This window comes from Pogona vitticeps, chromosome 2, assembly GCF_051106095.1.
Source record: "Pogona vitticeps strain Pit_001003342236 chromosome 2, PviZW2.1, whole genome shotgun sequence".
Taxonomy (NCBI): Eukaryota; Metazoa; Chordata; class Lepidosauria; order Squamata; family Agamidae; genus Pogona; species Pogona vitticeps.
Window position 1 is genome coordinate 128,380,168 of NC_135784.1, and position 24,019 is coordinate 128,404,186.

Here is a 24,019-nt window from a genome sequence, read left to right on the forward strand (position 1 = left end):
GAGAGTAGAAGCCGTCTTGTATGTCCTGAAGTAGTACTCTTTGGATGGCGCACTTTCAAAGTAATGATGCAACCTCTTCTTCAAATGGTGGTGAGTATGACGTGTATCAGACGTGACCTAAGGGAGGATTTTCAAGAAACTCTGATAGCCGAATAGGATTATGCTTAGAACCCATTTGTCTTTTGTGATGGATAGCCAATTTTGAGTGAATTGGGCTAGACGAATTTGAGTGGGAATGTTTAAGTCAAAGATAATGCTTAGTTTTCTTGGCAGGTGGACGACAGGACGATCTGCGCTGAGATGAAGCCTGAGGGCAGAATGATATTGCAGCCGAGGAAGCTTGAGATGACCTAGGGGTACCCTGTTGTCTATAAGAACAGTAAGATTGATTAGAAGAGGTTGGTTGATATTGTTGTTGGCTATAGGGTTTGCGCCATATGTACTTCTGGTATTTAGGTTGCTGCTGAATGGTATATGATTTTGCAGTCTTCTTAATCTTGTGTAGGTTCTCCATTTTGTCATCGGTCTTTTCATTAAAGAGCCCGGCAGCATCAAAGGGGAGTCCCTCGATGTGAGATTTGGCCTCTTCTGTTATCCCTGAAGAACAGAGCCATGCATGCCTCCTTAGTCCTATAGATGATATCATAGACTTAGAGGCTACATCAGCAGCATGTCTTGAAGCCAGATGCTGATGCTTAGCTACTGTAAGAGCTTCAGTGTACATATTCAGGAAGAAAGCTTTAGTGTCTTCCGGGGCTGCTTCCAAACCCGGGAGTACCCTCGTCCACAGCTGTTTCTGGTATGCCCCCATTGCTGCCTGATAGTTAGCTACTCTCAACAAGAAGGCAGCAAAGGAATACTGTTTCTGCCCAAGGACGTCCAGCTTGCGTCCTTCTCTATTAGTTGGTATGACTTTTGCTCTCATAGATGATTTGGAGATGTTAGACTGTACAATGATGGAGTTAGGGTTTGGGTGCTGAGTAGAAACTCTGTTTCTTCGCCATGGGTCTGGTAAAGATTTTCAATCTGGCGCGTAATTTGATGGAGTTAGGTGGAAGAGACCAGGACTGTTTGACCAATTCCATAAGAGCTGGAATAAAGGCCAAACTGAGTGGTGCTGTTCTTTCTTGTAAAATGTCCCCCAAAAGCAGATCCTCTTTTGGTTGAGGGGGTTGTATAGCCTCTAGTTTCAGAGATGTTGTCATCCTGGACATCATTTGGGTGTATGATGAAAAATCCTCCAATGGTGAGGAGGGATGTGGGTTGCCACATCCGACTCGGGTGTTGTACCTTCTACCTGAGACTCTTCCAGTTCCTCTGAGTATACTTCCTCTTCATGGTCAGATGGAACAGGTGATAAAATATCTTCTGCTCAGAAGGAGGAATAGATGGAGGAGCCCTACTTGCTTGAGTGTGTGGGGGGTAATGTGGCATAATTGGGTAGCACCATATTTGTCCCTATATGCAGGTACAGCTGTATGGAAGTGCTTTCCCTCGATGTCATGACATTCTGATTTTTTATATACTGGAGCTTTGATGTCGAGGGTGTCCCGATGGCGTCGACGGGGTGGGGATGCCGATGGAGAGGACGACGTCAAGGCATACACATAACATTCTTTCTTGTGTTTGTGTCTCCTCTCATAAGCAGATGACGAATCTGAAGAGTAGCCATCATCCTGTCTTTGACATCGAGAATGTTTTCGGTATAGAGTCACATATATGGGCTGGTCGGTGGATGACTTTGAACAACATCAAGAGAAGCGAGGGACGACCACCACCTCCCTGCGGGAATGTCGACTTTGCTCGGCAGACAGATGCTTCCTCTTAGCTGTTTTCTTATGAGGCGGGGAAGCCTGGCTGGACAAGACCGACAGTGAAGGAGACATATCCAATGCCCACCCGATCGGAACAGGGCTATTACGGGCAGAAGCCACACTAGAATGGACTCCGTCCTCTAGTTGGCTAGGTGAAGGCGATCAGCTCAGCATGGAAGTCGACGCCGTTGCCTGTCGGGGTGGAATAGGTTCGGCTATCTCTGGCAGGGAGTCATGGTCCCGTGAAGAGTCCTCTAATACAGGAGATGGGAGGGAGACAGAGACTGGTGGTATGTCTTGGTGCCGATCCTTCTTTGCAGCCTGCTTAGCCGGTTTATCCTTAACTTGCGATTTGTTTTTCTTAGGATCCTTTTTTTTGTGCCAAAGAAGAAGGCAAGGTAAGCGGCTTTTTCGGAACTTTAGGGTAGATTTCTTTGAAGCTTACCCCCCCATTCTTAGGTGCCTGTGCCAGTGGTGTGGGCGTGGATGAGCCCTCAGGACGGGGTGTATCTGAAGGGTTTCAGGCAACGTCCATTTCGTCAGGCTTAGATGCTGAAAGGGTTCTATCCCAAAGATAGAGCTTTAATCTTTGTCTGGCTTTGAGAGCAGGCTTTAAGTTTTTTAAGTGCCTGCACAAATGTGGCTGATGACCCTCCCCGAGGCAAATTAAACAATGGTCGTGCCCGTCAGAGAAGGGGAGTTTATGCGTACACGAGGCACACTGTCTAAATGGTCCTGACGGGGACATAAAGTGGGAAACAATAATAAAAAGTTGAACTCACAGTCTCGAATAGAGATCAGTAGGAGGGCAAAGTATTAGAAGCAGAAAATGTAGCCAAGTCCAAGCAGTCCTTTTTTAAACCAGGGAGACCGTCCACGGGGAAAAAAGGGTGGGAACGTGAAGATTGTAGTCAAAACAGTCCAAATCAAGCCAAGGTCAGAAGAATAACAAGCCGAGGTGTAACAATTTTAAAAGGAATATGCGAATTCGTAGTCAAAACAGTCTGTTGTCCAAAAAACCAACGTAGGAAAAAATCAGAAATAAATGGAGCTCTAGACTGAGGTTCTAGTCGCTAGGCAGAAAAAATGGAACTGAGGGTTGAGGCGGGCGGAGCATGTGCTGTAGGGGTAACATGTTTCTGTTTTCTTTTCCTATAAGCTCTAGAAGATTCCAAGGTTTCCCTGCACAGGTGCAACTACCCATTTGTGTGCATTCACAGAGTCCACGATGAAGAACAAAAAATTACAACTTTGAAACTGGACTTTGGATCAGCACCAAATTTGGCACAGATGAAGCAGACAGTCTGCTCCTGCTGTGTGCCAAATTTAGAATAGTTTAGGCAGAGGGTTTCCAAGTCATGAGTTTTCAAAAGTAAAACTTTACCCTCCCATGCTGAAACAAATGACCTTAAACATCTCCAGATTTAAAACAGATCAAATAAACTGAAAATACCATACTTGCTTATAGTGAAAAGAAAAGTTGGCCCCACCCATTTTTTTATTTAAAAGGAATTCTGGCTGAAGAGGCTGAAATACTGATCCTCAAAAAGACCCTTAAGGATAAAAGTTACTTTGTTATAAGATTAAGTATACACTATTTCATTATGTCACAGATTTCAGATTTCATTGTCACAAATGAGGCAATATAATATGCCAAAAGCAGCCCTTGTGATATAGAACTCCTTATCCTAACAGATCTCATTGTTCTATTTTCTTATTTTCAAAAGACAGATCTGTTCTGGCCATGAGTATGTCCGAGGAAATAAGTAGATTTTCTCTATCACTTGGTGGCAGTTGTGATATTGCTACTTTGTAACATTCTTCTATTTTAAATGTAACCTTGAATACTTTCTTTTGGTTCTTATCCATAGTGAGAATTGCATTATAAACAGTAAGCACAGAAATTTATTTGTATTTAAACTCTACCGTTTCATCTACCCTGTTTGGCAGATTATGATCATGAACTATACCATGACTTGCACTCTTGGATGGGGAGGGAACTGAGTAAAAAAAAGCAACTTACTTTTGTGTTTATGTAAATAGCACTCCACACGCAGATAAGCTAGTACACTTAAAAATTTTATTTGTGTGGGAAACTTCTGCTTAAAGGTTGTAGCTGCATTCTGTTCCAGTGGCATGCATACACTCGTGGCAGGAAGTGGCAGCTGCCAGCAGGTGGGGTAACCCTTTATTCTGCCCTTTCGCTTACAGATAGAGCATAAGATCAAAGAGTTATTTCAGCCAATCCTAGTTATGATTAGTAACTAGTATCCTATCTGAATTCTAACAACAGACTATGTAACTCATGCTGTCAATAAAGAGTTCTCAGGGCGTTGCCTGTAGGCTCCGCTGGTTCTGACATCTACATTGTCAACTCCTTTGTTCTAAGGTAATTAGCCTTTCTTTGTTCTGTGATCACCCACATTTGGAGCCCGAACAGGGACTTCAAACAGGGACATCGCTCGAGACAAAGCAGCTCACCTCGCCCGACAAGGGCTCCAAATGTGTCCTCACATCCTCTTCGGATCCTGGTGAGTATGATTAGTTAAAAATGGGAAACACTCTTATACTGCTTCAAAAACAACATAAGAAAGACTTGATTTATTTGCTTCATAGAGAAGATCACTGTGATGTATCTGATTCAGTAGAGGATTTACTGAAGGAAATAGGTACTTTTTGTCCTTAGTATCCGGAAGGAGGCAGCTTTAATCTTTCAGATTGGGATAAAATTGTGAATAAACTTCACAAAGATCCTGTTGCTCCAGTTAAAGTCCTCCATACATCTTTGCTGGTACGTGATTTCAAAGATAGTGAACCCTCTGTTAGTGTAGTCATTAGCTAACCTTCCAACAGCCCCTCAGATTTTGCCACCCTATAAGCCACCAGATCTCCATGAAAATAGAAACAATCCTCCTTTCTATGCAGCTCCTGCTGCTCTTCCAACAGCCCCTTCTTCTTTCTTCTCTCCCTCCTCCCCTCTTTGTTCAGCAATACAGCAGATGTTATCTGATGTTATGGCCCAAGGAAACTGGAGGATATTGCTGCCGTCCTCCCCCTTATGTCTGTTTGTCCTGTGGTTCGTAACAATCAGGGACATTGTGTTTATGAAAGTCTTCCCCAGCCATGTTTAAAGAGTTGAAAAAAAGTGTAGTTGAAAGTGGTCCCCACAGTTGTTTTACCCTTGCGTTGGTTGATGGATTACGAGGAAATGGAAACCTTATTCCAGCTGATTGAAAAATCTTGGTTAAAGCAATGCTCTCTCCTGTGCAATATGTACTTTTCATGCAGGAATGGAAAGACACGGCTGCCATTCTGGCCATGGATAATTTACAAATTATTTACAATATTGCTGTGTCTGCAGATACGTTAAATGGAGATGGACTCTTTGTCACCATAGCACAGCAGATTACCATCACTACCAGGGGATTGGCACAAGTGGCTGACATTGTTAGAGCAGCCTGGTTAAAAATTCCAGGCGAAAGGTACCCTTTCAGGGTCTTTTGCCAATTTGCATCAGGGTCATACGGAAGACAATATATCTTTCATTAACAAATTGCAAAGAGCGATTGAATGGCAGGTGGAGAATACTGAGGCTGCTGATATTTTCATGAAAAAGCTGGTGTTTGAAAATGCTAACGTGGATTGTAAAACGGCTCTTCAGACTATTTACAATAAACCAGAGACTGACATTGCTGCCATGCTAAAATTATGTCAGAATATTGGGACAGAAACGGACAAGACACAGATTTTGGCCACAGCCATGGCTACCTCCTTGGACTCGCCCAAGATCATGAATGTTTTTCCCGTGGCAAAGAAAGGCACTTCAGACAGGAATGTAGATCAACTCCCCAAAATAATAAACACCCTTCCAAAAATGCCCCCGGTGTCAAAAAGGTTATCACTGGGCCAATCAATGCCGGTCTGTTCCAACACCGGGAAACTCCAAGTTGGGTGTTCTTACAGCCCCGGGTCAAGTGAAGGGACCTCAGTGAATACAACCCCAGTTCAAGAAATCTGACCTGCTACTGTTAAAAGTGCTAGTCAGGATTTGATCACAGCCAAAGAGGTCAACCATCAGTTCCCTCTAGTTGTCTACAAAATCAAAACAGCACATCTTGGACCAATACCCAAAGACACTCTGGGTCTCATTCTCCCCCACTCTAGCATCTCTGAATGGGGTTTATTTGTTGTACCAGGCGTCATTGATAGGGATTTTGAAGGACCCCTAATTATTCAAACCTGGTCTAATATACCTCAGGCCCTTCCTGCAGGTGAATCTATCACTCAATTATTGTTGCTTCCATTAACACAGATGGGTCCTTCTACCAACCCTCATAGTGGCAGTTTTGGTTCTACTCGAGTTGCTGCCTTAACTACCATTGAGCACTCACAGGCCCGACCCCCTCTTAAAATGGGATCGCTTGTCCATAATGGCCTGATTGATACTGGAGTTGACATTACCGTTATTGCAAAGAAAGACTGGCCAGAAAGCTATCCCACCCAGCCAGTGCACGACATTTGAGGAGTTGGAGACTATGAGCAAGCCCAGAAAAGCCTTCAACCCATTGTTCTGGAAAGTCTAGATGACTCTCCTAGACAAATCACAATCATTCCTTACATTCTGCCTATTCCCTTTTCCATCTGGGGTTGGGATCTCCTAAAAAAAGGTTGATGCAAAATTGCAGACAAATTTATAATAAGCAATCTGACACAGCCTTGCCATTAACATGGCTCCCTGGACCACCTGTATGGGTTGATCAATGGCCATTGTCTAAAGAAAAGCTCCATGCAGTGGAGGCCTTAGTTAAGGAGCAATTAGATCAATGGCATATAGCGTATTCCACCAATCTGTGGAATACCCCCATTTTCACCATCAAAAACAAATCTGGGAAGTGGTGTTTGCTACATGACTTTCAGGAAGTTAACAAACACATTCAGCCAATGGTCCCTTTACAATGCAGCCTACCTAATCCAAATTTGATACGTCAGCACTATCAGTTAATGATAGCAGATCTGAAGGACTGTTTCTTCACTATTCCTTTAACACCATAAGACAGGGAAAATTGCCTTTACGATCTCTGTGTACAACAATTCCCATCCTACTCAAAGATATCAGTGCAAAGTCTTGCCTCAGGGAACATTGAATTCCCCGACTTTATGTCAACATTTTGTGGATTTAGCCCTACAGCAATATCGCTTGGAATACCCTGAATTGCTTGTACATCATTACATGCATGACATTTTGGTGGTGGGGCAATCCCTCCCCACTACTGTCTATGATTCTCTAGCTAACTGCTTAGAGAAAAAAGGCCTTCACATAGCTCCAGAAAAGATAAACCACATCTCTGTTTCTTTATCTAGGGCACAAACTTGTGCAAGCTACATCTTCTCCATTCTTACCAGAACTAAAAACTCCATCTCAATTGACAGTGCAGTTGCAACAGTTCCTTGGGCACTTAAATTAAGGCTCGTCCATTTTGGACAAATTGCAACCTTTGTTTAATACACTTCGGGGACATCCGTCTCCTGCTGACTCCATACCCATCATCACGGCTATGAAACATGCATACATCAAATTAATGTAGCCTTGAGACGTACCATGGTCAACTGCATTCCTTCTTTTGATCCCTTGCAGCTGGTTATCTTGAACACTCCCCAACTGCCTTCTGGATTGCTGTGTAGCCCAAAGTCTGACAAGGCCATTTCTGTAGCAGAATTACTTTATTTATCTAACACTCCTCCCCGAAATGTTTGTTGTTGTTTAGTCATTAAGTCATGTCTGAATCTTCATGACCCCATGGACCAGAGCACGTCAGGCTCTCCTGTCTTCCAGTTCCTCCCGGAAATGTTTAAATGCAATTACAGGCCTTGTAATCAAAGGGCGCCATCGTGCCAAACAACTCACAGGTTGGGATCTTCTGTGTTGTTACTTACCTATTTCCAAAGCTGACCAAGATCATTTAATGTCCGCATCACTAACTTGTCAAATTGCTTTTGCAGACTATATTGGTGATATATGTTTTAATCCTCCTTAAAGACCCTCACTTAACATTCATTCAGCAAGTACCCTTTCGCTTTTCCTCTTTTCTCTGCTACTCCTCTCCCTGATGCTCTGTTTTTACCTATGATGCGCCCACCAGAAGTGTGATTACCTTTCAGAAACCTTCCAGAACCTGGAAAACCTGTTTTACTTCAAACCTCTTCTCAACGTTCAGAACTGGCAGCTGTCATCCTTGCCTTTCAAATGTTTCAGGATCAACTTTTAAATCTCATTGCAGACACTCAATATGTATTTAATCTTCTCACTCATCTGTCACATGCCTATCTTTCTCCTGCTCTTGACTTTTCCTTATTTTCCCTGTTTTTGACTTTAAAAAACCTCCTTGCTCACCTTTTTTTTTTTTTTTTGCAGCTCACACCCAATCTCATACTGGATTTCAAGATGATATCTCATAGGGAAATCATCGTGTAGACTCTGTTTTCCATGCCCCCTCTTTTACAATCCTATTGACAGCCATTCCTTTTTTCATCAGAGTGCTAAACAATTCCATCAGCAACTTTCTATTCTGCTTTCTCAAGCTCAAGACATTATTTCCTCCTGCTCTTCTTGTTCCATGTCTCCCATTTCCCTTCCTTTTGATGCTGTTAACTCATGAGGAATGGATGCCAACCAGCTTTGGTAAATGGACATCACTCATGTTCTTATCCTTGCTCTTCTTTCTTATGTTCATCTAACTATTGATTCAGGATACATCTGGGCTACCTGTCTTTGTGGTGAGACCTCTAACCATGCCATACAACGTTGTTTACATACATTTGCAATTATGGGCTGGCCTCAAGCCTTAAAAATAGACAATGGCTCTGCTTATACCTCTCACGCCTTTACCACTTTCTGAAATGAATGGGACATTCAACTTTCCTTGAGGTTATCTCCTGAAGCCCTTTCCATAAGTGGAGATAGCCACAAGGCAGTGGAGGTTTCCTATACGTAACTGCACAGGACAGGCTATTGTAGAACAAGCACACTGCTCTTTTAAATTTCTCCTTTCAAAACAAACAAAAAGCAGAGGGATCAAGCCACATGATGTTCCAGATGTAGTATCAATAGCATTGTTCATATTAAATCATTTAACTGTATCTGCAGGTCAGCATAAGTCAGACTTGCGCAAAGTGCAGCCCGAGGGCCACATATGGTCCACGAGCTGCTCCTGTCCGGCCTGCGGACAGTTTTGAACATCAAAACCATTTATAGCTTTTTGTCTAAAGTTGATCAGTTGCTTATCTTTAACATATTGCAAAAAACCTCTTTAGTATTTGTGAAGATTAACAAGTTTAAAATAACAACAATCATAACATCACTGTTTCATTTTATTTTTAAGTAAAGTTGGTTTGGTTCCCAAACACAGTTCAGATTTTTGATGTGGCTCCCCTATAGAAATTAATTGCCTACCCCTGGCATAAGTTGTTGCCAGTAGAGAAACACTTTCATAAAGAAATCCCCAAGGAATGGCTGCTGGTGACTTATAAGCAACCTCCTGACCCTCAGTGGGAGGGTCCAGCCCTTTTACTAACATGACGTTGTGGCTAGTGGTGGAAATCAGGCATCCTCAGATGTAATACAATGAACCACCCTTACAACAATGGTTCCTAACGTTGGACCTCCAAATATAGTTGGATTACAATTCCCATAATCCTAACTAGCATGGCCTATGATGAAAGATGATGGCACTAATATGTCAACTCCACTGGAAAATCAAAGTCTAAGAATCACAGCTTTGGAGAATACCACTTCCTACTTAGTTTTTCCAGTTCCAAATACTGATATTCAGACAGCAATGAAAGGGAAATGTACTCTCAGAACTATGGAAACTATCTTTTATATACAGTATTGTTAGTTTACCTTCCTGGCCCAGTTTAGACAAGTGTAGCCATGCGATGGTAATGATGAAAAATCTGACAGGCGCTCTTTATTCACTCTGGAAACTAACAAGGAATATCATATATTCTTAGAGATTTGTTTGTTCAGTAGGTTGGAGCCAGAACCTGCCTTCTGTGCATGGAACAACCCTGTATTACAGGAGATGTCTCAACCTGGTTTTCTGATAATTAGGATGAGAGGATGGTGAATTCTGCTTCCACTAGCCCAGTTATACTTACCTAAAACTCGATCCAATCCATTGCAAGAATCTCACACCACAGCAATCAAACTGAAGAGTCACATGTGCCCCAATGGAAATCATTTAATTGGAAGCAATCATACTATGCGTTCACCAGACCTAAAATATTTTCTTTGAACATATAAATGTAAACCTTCCCCCAACTCCATAGCTGAAATACACAATTCTGAATGGGAGCTTCCTGAAGCCATAGTTATTAAAAAAAAACTAGATTGCTTTTTCAACGAGATGTGCTTTCAAGTCACAGATTCCTTTTTATCGTCCTTTTCAAATGAAGGTTTCTTGCATAACAGCATGAGTGTGAGGAGCACGGGCAAGTGCCAGAGACTGCAAAAAAACAATTTCCGGGAGCTGCCACGGTCAGCGTCTCTGTAGAAACGATAGCCCAGGTAGGAAATATACAAGTTGACTGGAAAAGAAATTACAGGGAAAGTCCATGTGGTGACATCCATGATGGGAGCCAATGAGGAAAGTCCAATTAAGGCAAAGCAATGACGCAGAGCTACCCGTCTGCACATTGCTGGGTGAGTGACAGACATCATGCAATAGCCACCTCGGGAGTAATCTTCGCGAAGGCCCCAGCTTAGAGCATTGAAATGGGGGAACTGCCAGGAGTAGAGAATCCCTCCCAGCAGCAAGGCTCCTGCAAAAGAAGAGAAATCAAGGCATTATTAGAGTGCCTACAACAACCATCAGACATTTGGATAAACTTGGCTGAGATTTCTTCTCTTGGATTTTGTATATCCAGTAAATCACCTGAAGGTGCAAAGAGCTCATTAATTAATCTAGTTGGTCCCAAGGCAGGGATAGGTGTACCAGATGCAGCTGCAAGAAACTGTTTGCCTGGTTCTTCATATAAACTGCAAATATCTAGAGTTTAGACACGCGAGTTGCTAACTGTCAGGTTCTTTTGCCATAAAGATTGCAAAACTGGATGGAAAAGGACTACACATTTCACCTTTTATTTTATTTGTCCTTTTTATATTATCATGCTTGTAGAAGCCCATTTCAGAATTTTTTTTTAAAAAAATGCCCACACTATTTTCAGAAAGCCCAGAACAGAAAAAAGTATATGTGGGATGACCATTGCATTCTTGCACTTCTTGTCCAAATATCTTTGCTTCTACTCCAATTTGCACAAACACATTGTAATCCCACCCCTCATTTACAATTTGTCTTGCATTTGAAATAGCCACAGTCTTGTACTTACTGGAAAAAAAGTCATTTTTCCAGGTGACCAGAACCTACAGCTTCATCCAGAGCTCATAAATGGATGTCGCCTGCCTTGGGACAGGGCCCCAAAGAAGACACATATTTCAGCTTCTCAACTCATCATTTTTAATCCTACACTGTAGGAGTATATATTCATTTATTCACATAGTTATTTAATGGAAGTACAATCAAACCCTTAATCACTTCTAGAAGAAACCCACTTTTCCACTTGCAGTAGACAATGCTTAGATGCATCTCCTGCCTTGGTTTTTCTATTCCACTCTTTTATGTTTGCGATGCTAAATGGAAAGTATATGAACATAAGCAAAACTGGTTAACACTGGCACGGCACAGCACTTTCTATGCACAGGGAAAGAAACTGTCTTACATACAATTGAAAAAAGTAATGGATATTCAGTATAGGTGTAACACAAGGATGAATGTCTCCCATCAGTATTACTATGCACTTCCCTATTCAACTGTATATATTCCATATGCCTTGGCATTCAAAAAGAGTAACAGGAGCTACTGTTTCCCCTAAATATTTATGCTACAGGAAGAGATCCAAAAGATGCACAATTAGCAAAGGTTGGCCATGTGGGACAATTGGGGTACTATCCCATCTCAACCTCAGCCATGTTTCCAAAATGACTCCAAACCCAAGAGCATAACAATGAAGTTATTTTCCACTCATGGTTGCCTTGGGTGGATGTGAAAAGTTTTGTAGTAATAGCATATTTGCTCAACTGTGTTATCATTCACAAGCTCAAACAAAAGCGAAAGGTGATTCATGTTAAAATCTAAGCAGAGAAAGTGAGGCTTATAGCTGGAGCTCTAAACAACCTTGCTACCTCTTTCATTGTCTTGGGTTTTGGTTTCATGTACTGTATGTATGACAGTACATGAAACCAAATGTACTGCCAGCCAGGCATGTAAAATAAACAGAGAATGGTTAAAGTATCAACTCCAAAACAGATGTGGAAGTCTTACTGCATTTCCTAAAGCCATTGTTTACTGCCTTGGCAACCCAAGAATGCTGTTTTGCTTAAAGCACAATTTTGGTAATTCTTCTTCCATGAATAATATGAAGGAATTCTAAAATTATTTCCAGATTCTGGAAGCTGAGTGACACATCAGGGGAGGGAAGGAAGAGAAGCATCAGCTTCTTGTCTCTGTCTTGGAAACAAATTAAGCAGTTAAGTTTATATAAGAAGTTGCTGAATTTTGAAGCCTAAGTTTAGCCATTAGTGAAACTGCCCCCCACCCAATCTTGGTATGGTAAGAAGCCAGCCCTTTTTAGCTAGAAAGACGCTAAAACAAATTACTCCACTGTAGTCCAGATGAGGGAGATTAGAGCTGCAAAATGAGAGTAAATCCAGCTGCGCCCATTTGCCTTTGGATAAACACTACTGGCAGTTATGTTGCTGAAGCAGCTCCATGATCAACCCGGAAAATAAGATGAAGTTTAACTCAACCTTATCATTGACTAAAGAATAATATTTCCATCATCTGATGCAACAGACAATCTAGCAAAAACATACCACCTGCCTACACTTAACTAAAGAAGGCACAGTTGTGATGGGCAGAGAGATGTTAAGATCTCTAAATTATTTGGCTAGAATGTCCTAGTTGCTGCTGTAATACCACAGGACTAAACATATCAATATGCCAAAATGTATTCTGATACTTTTGTATAGTTGAAAATGTTGTGATGATGGAAAGAGACACTGGGGTAAAAAGAAATAGATTGAATCTAATTTAACTAATAACATTACAATCATATGTTGAAGTAGTGTATAAAGCATTTAAAAAACATTAAATGTCAAGTGTCTCCTTAAAACAATCTAGTATTCATATGCTAATAATAATAACCATGTGTTGTCAAGTAAATTCAGACTTATGGTGACCCTTTCCAGGGTTTTTAAAGGTAGAGAGTATTCAGAAGTGATTTACCATTTCCTTCCTCCGCCTTCCGCGGGAGGCATCCTGGGATTATCAGTTTGCCCAAGGGGAACTCAACTCCCAACCAGTTACTTAAACCACTGAGCTATCGAGACAGCTCTATATGTTGATACATCTATATAAATGAAATGAAATGACTGAATGAATATAGCCTTGTAAAACTAGATCTGAAAAGGCCTGGCAACAAGACTGGCAGCAGCAATTTTCTGATATTAAAGCTTCCTCCCCAGTCCCAGGTCCCCCAAAGGGTTTCCCAGGTCAAAATGGATCCCTAGAGAGCCTTGTAATGGGGGAAGGGGAGCAATTTTAACTAAAAAGCAGTGGCTGATGATCTCATAAGTCATGTGTGTGGAGCTGTGCCAACAGGATTTCAGCCAGTGAATAAACTGCTTTTGTGAGCAGTTTTCAAAATATTCATTTTATTTTGTACCCATGGTTCAAATTGAATAGAGTCATAGAATAATAAAGTTGGAAGGGGCCTATAAGAACGAGTCTTTGTGTGCACCTTTTCAAACGCATACACTTTTATGCTCTTCCTGTATAAATGTCACAAATCTGGAAAGGTATGGGTCTGGAGGTCTAAATGTGTGCCATGCTGTGCACAGATCTGGGAACTGTCAACCTATTAAGTTTGCACTGAAAAGCAAATGGAATGAATTTCTCATTCACCCCTACTTTAAAGTCAACTCACCTTTCTTGTTACTACTCTGGTGCCCCCTACTGGCTGGTCTGATACAGATTTAGAAGGTGGGATGAACTAGAGCAGCTGTCCCATATGGGTAGCTGAATGTTCTTTATTTGGAAGATGAAAGCCCTAGGAACTTAACACAGCTGTGTACAGTGTAGATGACAATGAATTCATTGACTGGGCTTTGACTTTGATTGCCTCAGTCCCTCAGGTGTCCCAGTGGCAGAATCACTATCGCTTTTGTGTCTGAAAAAGAAAGGGGGGTAGAGACAGAATAATCGACTGACTTTTGTCTTATTAAATTTAAAACAGCTGCCTACTAGCACTGCCCATCTGTCTCTATATTGACTACATGGAGCAGAGGCCTTTGTGTGTCCCATCCTAGTACGTCAGTGATGATATTTCTACCTGGGCTGCTATATCAGTTGTGCAAAAGGCTTCCTGGGTCACTGAACTTCTGAAGAGGAAGCAGCCCCAAAGCTTGCTAAGGTCTATCCCAGCTCAACCCTCGACACATTTCTCTATAGCCAGGACAATCTGACCATAGGCATTAGGATTTGTACTCTTGTTTGAAACTACTCACACATTTTTCCTTTAGGCTAGTCAAAGCATGATCTAGTTAATTAAAAAAAATCATTTGAAGGAAACAGGAACAAAGTTCAGTGTCACTGACTCTAAACAAAGTGAGGTCTTCTTTTCACTACTCTCCTCCCGGGCAGACAAGGGCCATACAAATGAGGAAGGCCATATGCAATTGTTTTTTCTTGTCCCCTAACTGTTTTGTCCTTAAACCCATCCATCTGCCAAATGTCACTAGCTGATAAGAACTGCCCTGTTGAAAATCCCTGGTTGTAAATAGATGTTGGCTGACATAATTAATGTCTACCCCACAACCCAATTTGAATTACAAAGTCAAGGCAATTCGAAAATAAGCCTCTGCATGATTACCACTGGTATACACAGTCAGTCTATAAATTCCATAGCCCCAGGAATTATTTAAATTTTCAGAAAATGAATGAAAATCAGGACAAGATGTCGTTCAGGAAAACAGAAGGCAGAAGTGGGGCATCTGAGATAAACTAAATAGTCTCTTGAGATAAACATTCTTGGGGGCAGTAATACCAATGGCTCCAGGCCACGGTGGGTCTCTAACGTCTGCTGCATTTGCAAGGCTCTTATCTCCTTGGCCACCACCACCTACCCAGAGTAAATCCCCTTAACTGATACAGCGTATTATGACAAAAGATTCCTGCTTGTCGCTTCCAGCAAACTGGGTGGTTTTAGAACTGGATGCGTTCACATAAGCTTGCTATGGTGTACAATCTCTGGAGCGCATTTCATAAATTGGGAGCCAGCCATCTTTTTGCAAGAAACTCAAGATCTGTTGCCTACATAAGGAAATGCAGTAAGAGTAAGACAGATTTTGGATGACAAATGAATAACCATGCTATAGCCATAAATTGCACCCACCTTACACTATTTACTTATTTATTTACATTATTCTTGTGCTGCCTTTCATAGAATCATAGAATAAAGAAGTTGGAAGGGGCCTATAAGGCTATCAAGTTCAACCCCCTGCTCGATATAGGAATAAAAATCAAAGGATATCTGCCAGGTGTTGTCTAAATTTCTCTTGAATCCCTGTAGTGTGGGAGCACTTATCACCTTTCAAGTTCTCATTGTTGTACTGCTCTAGCAGTTAGGAAGTTTTTCAGAGCAAAATGTCGCCATAGGGGACCCAAGGCGGTTCACAACAGGTAAAATAAGACATTTTAAAACACTATATGAATATCACCTTTTAAATACAATTAAACACATTAAGATTAAAACAATCAAGTACAAAAACAATTAAAAAACATTGAAAACCTGTAAGTTAAAAACCAGCATTCCTGAAAAAATGTGCTGCTTAAAGGGCTGCCTGAGGTCTTTGTCTGATGATGGAAAACCAAGAAGAGGAGGGCCAACTTGGTTTCTTAGGACAGTGCATCCCAAAGCCTAGAAACAGCCACTGAGAAGGCAGTCTCTTGTGACCTCACCAACTGAGCTTGGGAAGGTGGTTGAACTGAGAGAAATGCCTCCCCAGAAGCTCTTAAAAGCCAAGGTTCATATGGAGTAATAAGATATTTCTAATAGCCTGGACTTAAGCCAAATAGGGCTTTATAGGTAATAACCAGCACTTTGGGTTGAGCCCAAAAACTCCTTTTGGCTTAAAGCAAAAAGTTACAACCCTGAAAAATAAAGAAATTAAAACTACAAATCAACCCTTCTCCTCCTTACTCAAAATGTGAGCACAGTGACATACATGTCAACACTCCAGTATACTGGCCCACCAAAATCTAGTAGTTTTACGGTGTGTGTAATTTTTACTCCAGAATTGCCACTCCACATTGTCCACCTGAGTAAAAGACACACGTGGCATGTATGTAGGCATCTTTCAGTTTCAAGAGACTATGGTAACATGCTCTGAATGTTGGAACAGCATCTAGTCTGGCTGAGAAGGCCAATTCGAGAGTGACAATCCCTTCCACACTAAAGACAAATACAATCTGTCCCCTGTCCAGTCCCCTAATTTTACTGGTTTTGAGATTGCCTTTGCCTCAGCCTGCTGGATAAGGGTCTCTTCAAGTTGGGAGAGGCCGTGATGCACCGCCTGTCTCCAGGCTGAACACTCAGATGTCAAGCTTCCCATCTGTTGAGGTCCATTCCTAAGGCCTTCAGATCCCACTTGCAGATATCCTTGTATCACAGCTGTGATCTCCCTCTGGGGCGCTTTCCCTGAACTAATTCTCCATACAGGAGATCTTTAGGAATCTGACCATCAGCCAGTCTCACGATAAGTCCAAGCCAACGTAGACGTTGCTGTTTCAGTAATGTATGCAAGGCACATATGGAGACTTCAGATTTTCAGAAGAGAACAGAACTGAGAGGCAAAACTGCAGTATCAATTATTAGCAGTTGTAATACAAAGGTTGACCCCGCCCCATGTCTCTACCATTAGTTTTGGTGAAGAAGATGACATGGAAATTTCTCATTAACTATAGCCACAGTCACCATATAACTCAGGCCTTGAATCCAATGGTTAGTCCAAGTGACCATAACCCCAATGGCTGAAATACTGTTTGGGATCAGCAGCAGCATTCAAGTTTTCCTCTCCATGTCCTGAGGACCTCAAAGGCTTCTCTGAGTCAAAAGAGATCCCAAGCGAGTCTCGGAACTTGAGTGGGGGGGGGGAGTTAAAAGGAAACAGTTAATTAAAGATCAGTACTGTACATGCTTTACCCTGTTTCCCCAAAAATAAGACCTAACCTGAAAATAAGCCCTAGTATGATTTTCCAGGATGCTCATAATATAAGCCCTACCCCCAAAATAAGCTCCAGTTAAGTGAAACCCCACCCTCCACCATTGTGCAGCAACCAGAAGAAGATGACATGACTGTATTTGAATAAATATAGATGGTTGTGCATGAAAAAAATAGAACACCCCCTGAAAATAAGCCCTAATGCATTTTTGGAGCAGAAATTAATATAAGACCCTGTCTTACTTTCGAGGAAACACAGTACAACATCATCAGACTTATGTGTGCCATACTATACTAACTGAATTCTAGCTGTTGAAACTTCTGCTGAGTATTCATTTACCAAGTCCACATTGACTGACCTGTGTATTCTAATTGGGAGTAACAAATGGATTTAAACCAAAGAATCAGGAGTTATGAAATGCGTGGGAGAGGAAAAATAGTCTGTATAAACACTGAAAACTCTGTTAAATGAGACAAAGGTACTAATGTTTTGGAATATTTCAAAACTGTACCTTCATTCAAAAAGGGATTTTTTTAGGTATATAGAGAACAGTTTCTGACCAGTGCACTCTTCACCTTTATAAATTTTGGTGCGTGAAACTGTTAACATGCTTTCAAGTTTTCCCCTGTAGATATTTATATGCATTTTACTATTTGAAAAGAAACTGATTCCCAAGATTTTGAATTGGCTGCAGGATTTTACAACAAAGACAAATTTTCTGCTCTATAGAACAGTCTCGGACATACAGACTTGCAGCGCCTCTAATTAGGAATAGTTAACCTCCAAACTCTCACAAATATTTTGTTCTTCAGGGTATCAAAGATAATGTTTCTGACTACCGTATTTTTCTGTGTATAAAATGACACTTTCCCCTAAAATAATTAGAGGAAAAATTGACTGTCATTTTAGGAAGCAGTCGCGTGCGCATGCTCAGGCGCCTCTTGCTGCTGCCGCTGCTGCTGCCCAATTGGCTCTTCCAGAGTTCACGGCTTGTCCCATCCGTGGCCGAGGCAGCAGCAAGAGGTGGAGGCAGAGACTGAAGTGAAGGAGCATTCACATGAGCTCGGTTGCTTCTTGCTGCTGCTTCCCCTGCCTGCCCGATCACCATCTCCAGTGGGACTGAGGGGCTCAGCTCACGTTGCCGCCTTGTCCCCTTCCTCCCTCCGGTGGTGGAGGCAGCAGGAGGCAGAGGCGGAGGCAAGCAAGCACTCGTGTGCACTCGAGCACCTCTTCCTGGTACTGCTGCCAGATCACCTCCTCCAGCGATCATCTCCTTAGGCAGGGGACAAGACAGTGACGTGAGCTGGAGGTGAGCACCAGCAGTTGCACTGGAGAAGGTGGTCGGGCGGGCAGCGGAGACAGCAGCAGGAGGAGACAGAAGTGGAGGAGCAGTTGCCCATTAACTGCTCCTCCGCCTCCATCAAGGGTCAAAATTAGGGGATTGTTTTATACATGGGGGGGGGTCATGTACACCAAAAAATATGGTATATGTCGTATTTTTCGGTGCACACAACCCCCCAATGTATAAAATGACCTCCTAATTTTGACCCTTGATGGAGACAGAGGAGCAGTTAATGGGCAACTGCTCCTCCACTTCCGTCTCCTCCTGCTGCTGTTTACATAATTAAAAATGGTCCAGACAGAGGTGGCTGCGTGAGTTAGATACTGTATATGGCCGTGGAGTGACATTTTGGGAATTTGATTCCCCACTGTCCCTCCTGGGAGCAAAGCCAACCTGTGTAGCCTCGGAGAAGCTGCATAGTCCCAGGGTGCCTCTAGAAGAAGGGAGCAGTAAACCACTTCCAAGTATTCTGCACCCAGAAAACTGTGGAAAGGGTCGCTGTAAGTTGGAATCAACTTGATGCCATGCCATTGTTATTACTGATGGTTCAGACATCCAATGTTACACAAGCAGACCTCTGCTTATAAAACACATTTCCCCCTATATCTTTTTACCCTGTCCCCAAAATGCCCCAGAGGAAACCCCATCATCCGCAGAAACTTGATGGGCAGGGTAGGACTGCAGCACAGAGGAAGTATCTCCTTTTCCATGAGCTTTAGGAAAACATCATTGAATAGAGCTGGCTGGCGAAACAGCAAAAGATGATCCAGCAGTTCCATTCCAGGTTGTGAGTAAGATGTGTTCTTTTAGTGTCATCATAGTGTGACAAGACCCACAAACCTTAGATTTCATTTCCACTGCAAAACATATAATTTTCCAATTTAAAATTCTGCCTAGTTTTAAAGTTCAAAATTTTGCCCAGTACATGCTTTTTTAAAATGGAGCAGCAGCAAACAATTTAAATTATGAGCCAAAAAGTCCTCAAAATGCAAGTTTTTCTTTTTTCCTCTCTCAAGATGATGATGAGCAAACAATTACTTTCTCAGATATCTCCCAGTCATTTCTGACATAGGAATATCAATATCAATATTGGCCTTGCCTTACAGGGTTTATTGTGATACTGTGAATGAGTGACTCTGAAAACTTCAAATGCACTATGCAAATGCCTACTGCTGTTATTTCTCACTTTAGCTAGACATCCCTACAAAGACAAATGAAAACTGTGTACTACCAGGAAGGCACCAGCTCTTGGCAGCAAGGAAAATGTTTAAACCTGTGCCTCTGTAACAATGAAAAACTGTACTGTTCTTTGGGCATTTTTCAAACTAGAGGTAGAAATGAACTGTTTGAATGGTAAAGAAATCTTTGATTTTTCTGGATGCAATAAAGACAAGAGCACCATACCATATTCACAGGTTCACTTCAGCCATCTGAAGACATTTGCTGCTTGTGTGTTAAGTAGAAAACTGTAGATGTGGGTCTGGTATGCAAACACCCCCACCCAACATCACCACACACCTCAATGAATGTTAAAGCTTTGTGAGCAAAGGTCTCAAGAAGGCTCTGTAGCGGTTAGTGAACATGATCAGTAATCAGACTCTGGATCATGGGAGCTCTTAAGCATCTTCGGTCCTTCCATAAATATAAAGGTGGACTATATGCTTATTGATGCCCATCTCTAGTTTTAGGCCTATATAGTGTATGTATGAGGGAATGTGGTGGCGCTGCGGGTGAAACTGCAGAAGCCTCTGTGCTGCAGAGTTAGAAGACCAGCAGTCGTAAGATCGAATCCACGGGATGGAGTGAGCTCCCGTCTCTTGTCCCAGCTCCTGCCAACCTAGCAGTTCGAAAGCATGCAAATGTGAGTAGATAAATAGGGACCACCTTGGTGGGAAAGTAACGGCATTCCGTGTCTAGTCACTCTGGCCACGTGACCATGGAAACTATCTTCGGAGAAACGCTGGTCCTATGGCTTGGAAACAGGGATGAGCACCGCGCCCTAGGGACGGACATGACTGGATTAAATGTCAAGGGGAACCTTTACTTTTACCTTTACTATATTTATAGACAAATATCTGTATGGTGCTTTTATAAAAGTTTTTGAATAATGACAACTGGATATGTGAATCTTGGGCTCCATCCTTGCAATCCCCAACCAAACATAGTGATACTGTATACAAATTCTGCACAGTGTAAAATAGCTTCCATTTTAAAGTCACATTTCCAAGGATGTCCTGCTCACTTTGGCAGGAGAAATATCTCTTTCACTGTTGCCTGGTTTAGAGGAACAATGTTCATGGAACATTTATGTAGAGGCTTATGTAGATGCAGATTTAAGTAAAGGGGGAAGTTTTTGTATGACTTAACTAGTTTCACATATACAAGTTACAAATGCTTGGGGGGAAAAAGAAATTCTCTATAGCTTTGTTGGAACACAGAGATCTTAGACATGGTAACCAAAACAATTTGCAGTTTTATATAAATCTATTGCTACCACAAGTAATTCTGTGCAGAAATCAGTCCTTTTTAAAAGTTCTAGTCTGTATCACTCCATGCCTTCTTTGAGATACAGAGTCACAATTGACCCAGTAAATCCATCCTTGTCCTTCCCATTTACTCTGTATTCAGATACACAGTAATCATATTCCACTGGCTTTCTCAATTCCATTTATGTATCTTCCTTTAGAACCAAGCTCTCTAGTTCTCCTATTTTGGCCCAGAAACCTCTATTACTTAGAGATGGTGTCCAATTCCAAACGTCTTTCAGGCATGCTTTGTTCCATACAGCCTTCCAATCAGCTACCATGAGCTGCTGGACACTAATTTCCTAGTTCTACTCCACCCCCATATTGGCAAATTAGGCATGTGGGCCAGAGCTTCACCTGTTCTGCAGTAGGCACAATTTATTTGAAACTAGCTGCTGCTACCAAAATGTCAACCTTTCTTAAGGGTGAGTTTAGAAGCTGTCTTATAAAACTTTTAATATTCAGAATTGACTTTTTTGTTCTGTTTTTGTTCTTATATAGGCCTGGATTGTCCCAAAATGTTCAAATCCTTCCTTCCAACATCTTTGTCTTGTCCACTGATTGAGATCTCTCGGCTCCGCCTGTCAAGAAGCTGATGCATATGCAGAAAGTTGCATTCTGAGAAAACTACATTGCAGGTCCTTGGTGTTCCAATTTGACTCAGTTATCAAAATGTCTGTTATACAAAATATTCCAGAACTACGTTAAAAAACAAACACACACCAAAACAGATGCACCAAAGCCAGAACAAAAATGTGAAAAAAAGGAAACTGGTTCCCAAAAGAATCAACAGTGAGAAGTGACACACGTTTCAGACTATTAAAATTCTTCTTTGGAGCAATCTACAAAGGGATACAAAATTTAACTCAGCTATATGAAGAAAGATTTACACATCCAATTAAATTATTGTGATTAAATAAAATATGTAACTATCTGAAAGAATAAAATTGGCAATGGGATGGGAGCATTTATACTAGATCACTACTGTCCCCTAAATCCAAAGGACTTGCATATTACACTCACCTGGACCCAGACTGCCAGTTGCTGCTGTCCATCCCATGATCGGGGGAATGGCACCAACCACTGCTCCCACCCATGTATTGATGATGCTGATTCTCTTCAGTGGGGTGTAACAACATGTGTACAAGATAATGTTGAAGGCTCCCAGGGCTCCAGTAAGAGGATTTACTCCAAAGGTCAGTAGGGCTATTCCTGGAACTGCACAGGAGATGGCAAAGGAAACGGCAAGGAGAGGACTGTTTAAAAAAAAAACACAACACAGACATTAGAGTAATCATTAGGACCTGAGACCGATGTCTATGGTAGTCATCTTTCACCCTATGCTTCTCTGATAGCTGGAGGGGTGGGAGGAACCAGTTAACAGTAATGACAATATAGGGAAGGTGAATTCAAGCATGTGGCGTACTTCTTCAACTGTGTATACAGAATGACCAACAAACTTGACTAGCAGGTGAAGAATACAGTAAAAGTGTTTAAAGTCCTAAATATCTTGAGGCTTGGCAATCTAACGGACTGTATGATTTGCTATGAACTTCTCTGGATGTTAACATCTTACAGAAAGACCTTGCTAAGAATACCAACAGTCACAGAGCCCTGCTGCCTAAGAGAGTGCTCCTCTATGTGCCTCCCAAACTGTGCAATGCACTCTTTTCATTGCAATGCACTCTTTTCATGTTTGCAACCAAGCTCCATTATCACTACTTTTAGAACGGGTGTAAAATGTCCTTTAAAACTGGGGTATAAACTTCTGTGATTTTTAAAAACTGCTTATACACTTAATTGATGTTAATGACTTTTATTTTAAGGTTGTTTTATCTGATTTTAATTTTTTTATGGATGAATATGTTTTACTTGATTTTATTGTTTTCTGAAGATTGAAAGACACCCTGAAAACTACTTTGTAGTGGGCATGAATTTAATAAAATAAAGAAGTAAACAAAGCCTTATGCAGATTGTTTTTGTTTACCTCTTGCCTGAGCAGTTCTTCCACAGAATGTTATATAGGCATCAAACAGTTATAGAGAGGGGAGTATGTGCAATGTGCATTAAATATATGCTAAATATATGCTAAATATATGCTAAATTGAATGTGCTAAACATTCAATTGGCTGGATAGTTCAGTGAGCTAGTTATCTGGCTGCGAAGCCAGACATTGGAAGTTCAATTCTCCACTGTGCCTCCAGTGAGAAGAGCCAACCTGTGTGGGCTTGGGCAAGCTGCACAATCTTAGGGTGCCCCCAAAATAAGGGAACTGTAAACCACTCCTGAGTACTCCCTACCTAGAAAACCCTGAAAAGGGTTGACATAAGTCAGAATCAACTTAATGGCACATGATGATTTAGCTAAACTTTCCTACAAAAATAGACATAAATCCTATTCTGGCCGCGCTGCATTGGCTGCCCATTCGGTTCCGCGTTGACTTCAAAGTTCTGACGCTTACGTTTAAAGCCCTAAATGGTTTAGGGCCTCGATACTTGGCGGAACGCTTACTCCCACCCAGTTCTACCCGTGTCACCCGAGCGAGTCAGGAGGTGAGGCTGAGGAGCCTGACGCCGAGGGAGGCCCGGAAGGAAAAGACAAGAAACCGGGCCTTCTCGGCGGTGGCTCCTCGCCTCTGGAACAACTTACCTCCTGACATTCGCGCAGCTCCCTCGCTGGGTATTTTCAAGAAACAACTGAAAACATGGATGTTTAGGCAGGCCTTCCCCCTTTCTACCTAATACTTTCTTTCTCTGTTATAATATATCCCGTTTCTCGGCATCTTTGGGAAAAATTTTTTTATTCTATCTTTTAATTTAGGTAAATTATTATTTGTGATGTGGTTTGTTATATGTTTATTTTTTTAACTGCATGTTGTAAGCCGCCTAGAGTGGTCACAATTGACTAGATAGGCGGGGTATAAATGAAATAAAATAAATAAATAAATAAATAAATAAATATTATTTTACTCTCTTGTGCAGGAAACATGTTTTTGTATCA

General features: G+C 41.7%; 1 protein-coding gene across 2 annotated transcripts in view; it reads right to left on the reverse strand.

The window, feature by feature from the left end:
* Positions 1-10,036: 10,036 nt before the first annotated feature.
* The window catches only part of COX10 (cytochrome c oxidase assembly factor heme A:farnesyltransferase COX10), a 132,937-nt gene continuing 118,954 nt past the window's right edge, over positions 10,037-24,019 (reverse strand). For both annotated transcript variants that reach the window (XM_072990414.2, XM_072990413.2), the window contains 2 exons: positions 22,043-22,275; positions 10,037-10,634 (listed from right to left, as the gene is read on the reverse strand). In XM_072990414.2, coding sequence (XP_072846515.2) covers positions 10,352-10,634; positions 22,043-22,275 — 516 coding nt within the window. In that variant the 3' untranslated portion in view covers positions 10,037-10,351. The remainder of the gene's footprint in view (positions 10,635-22,042; positions 22,276-24,019) is intronic.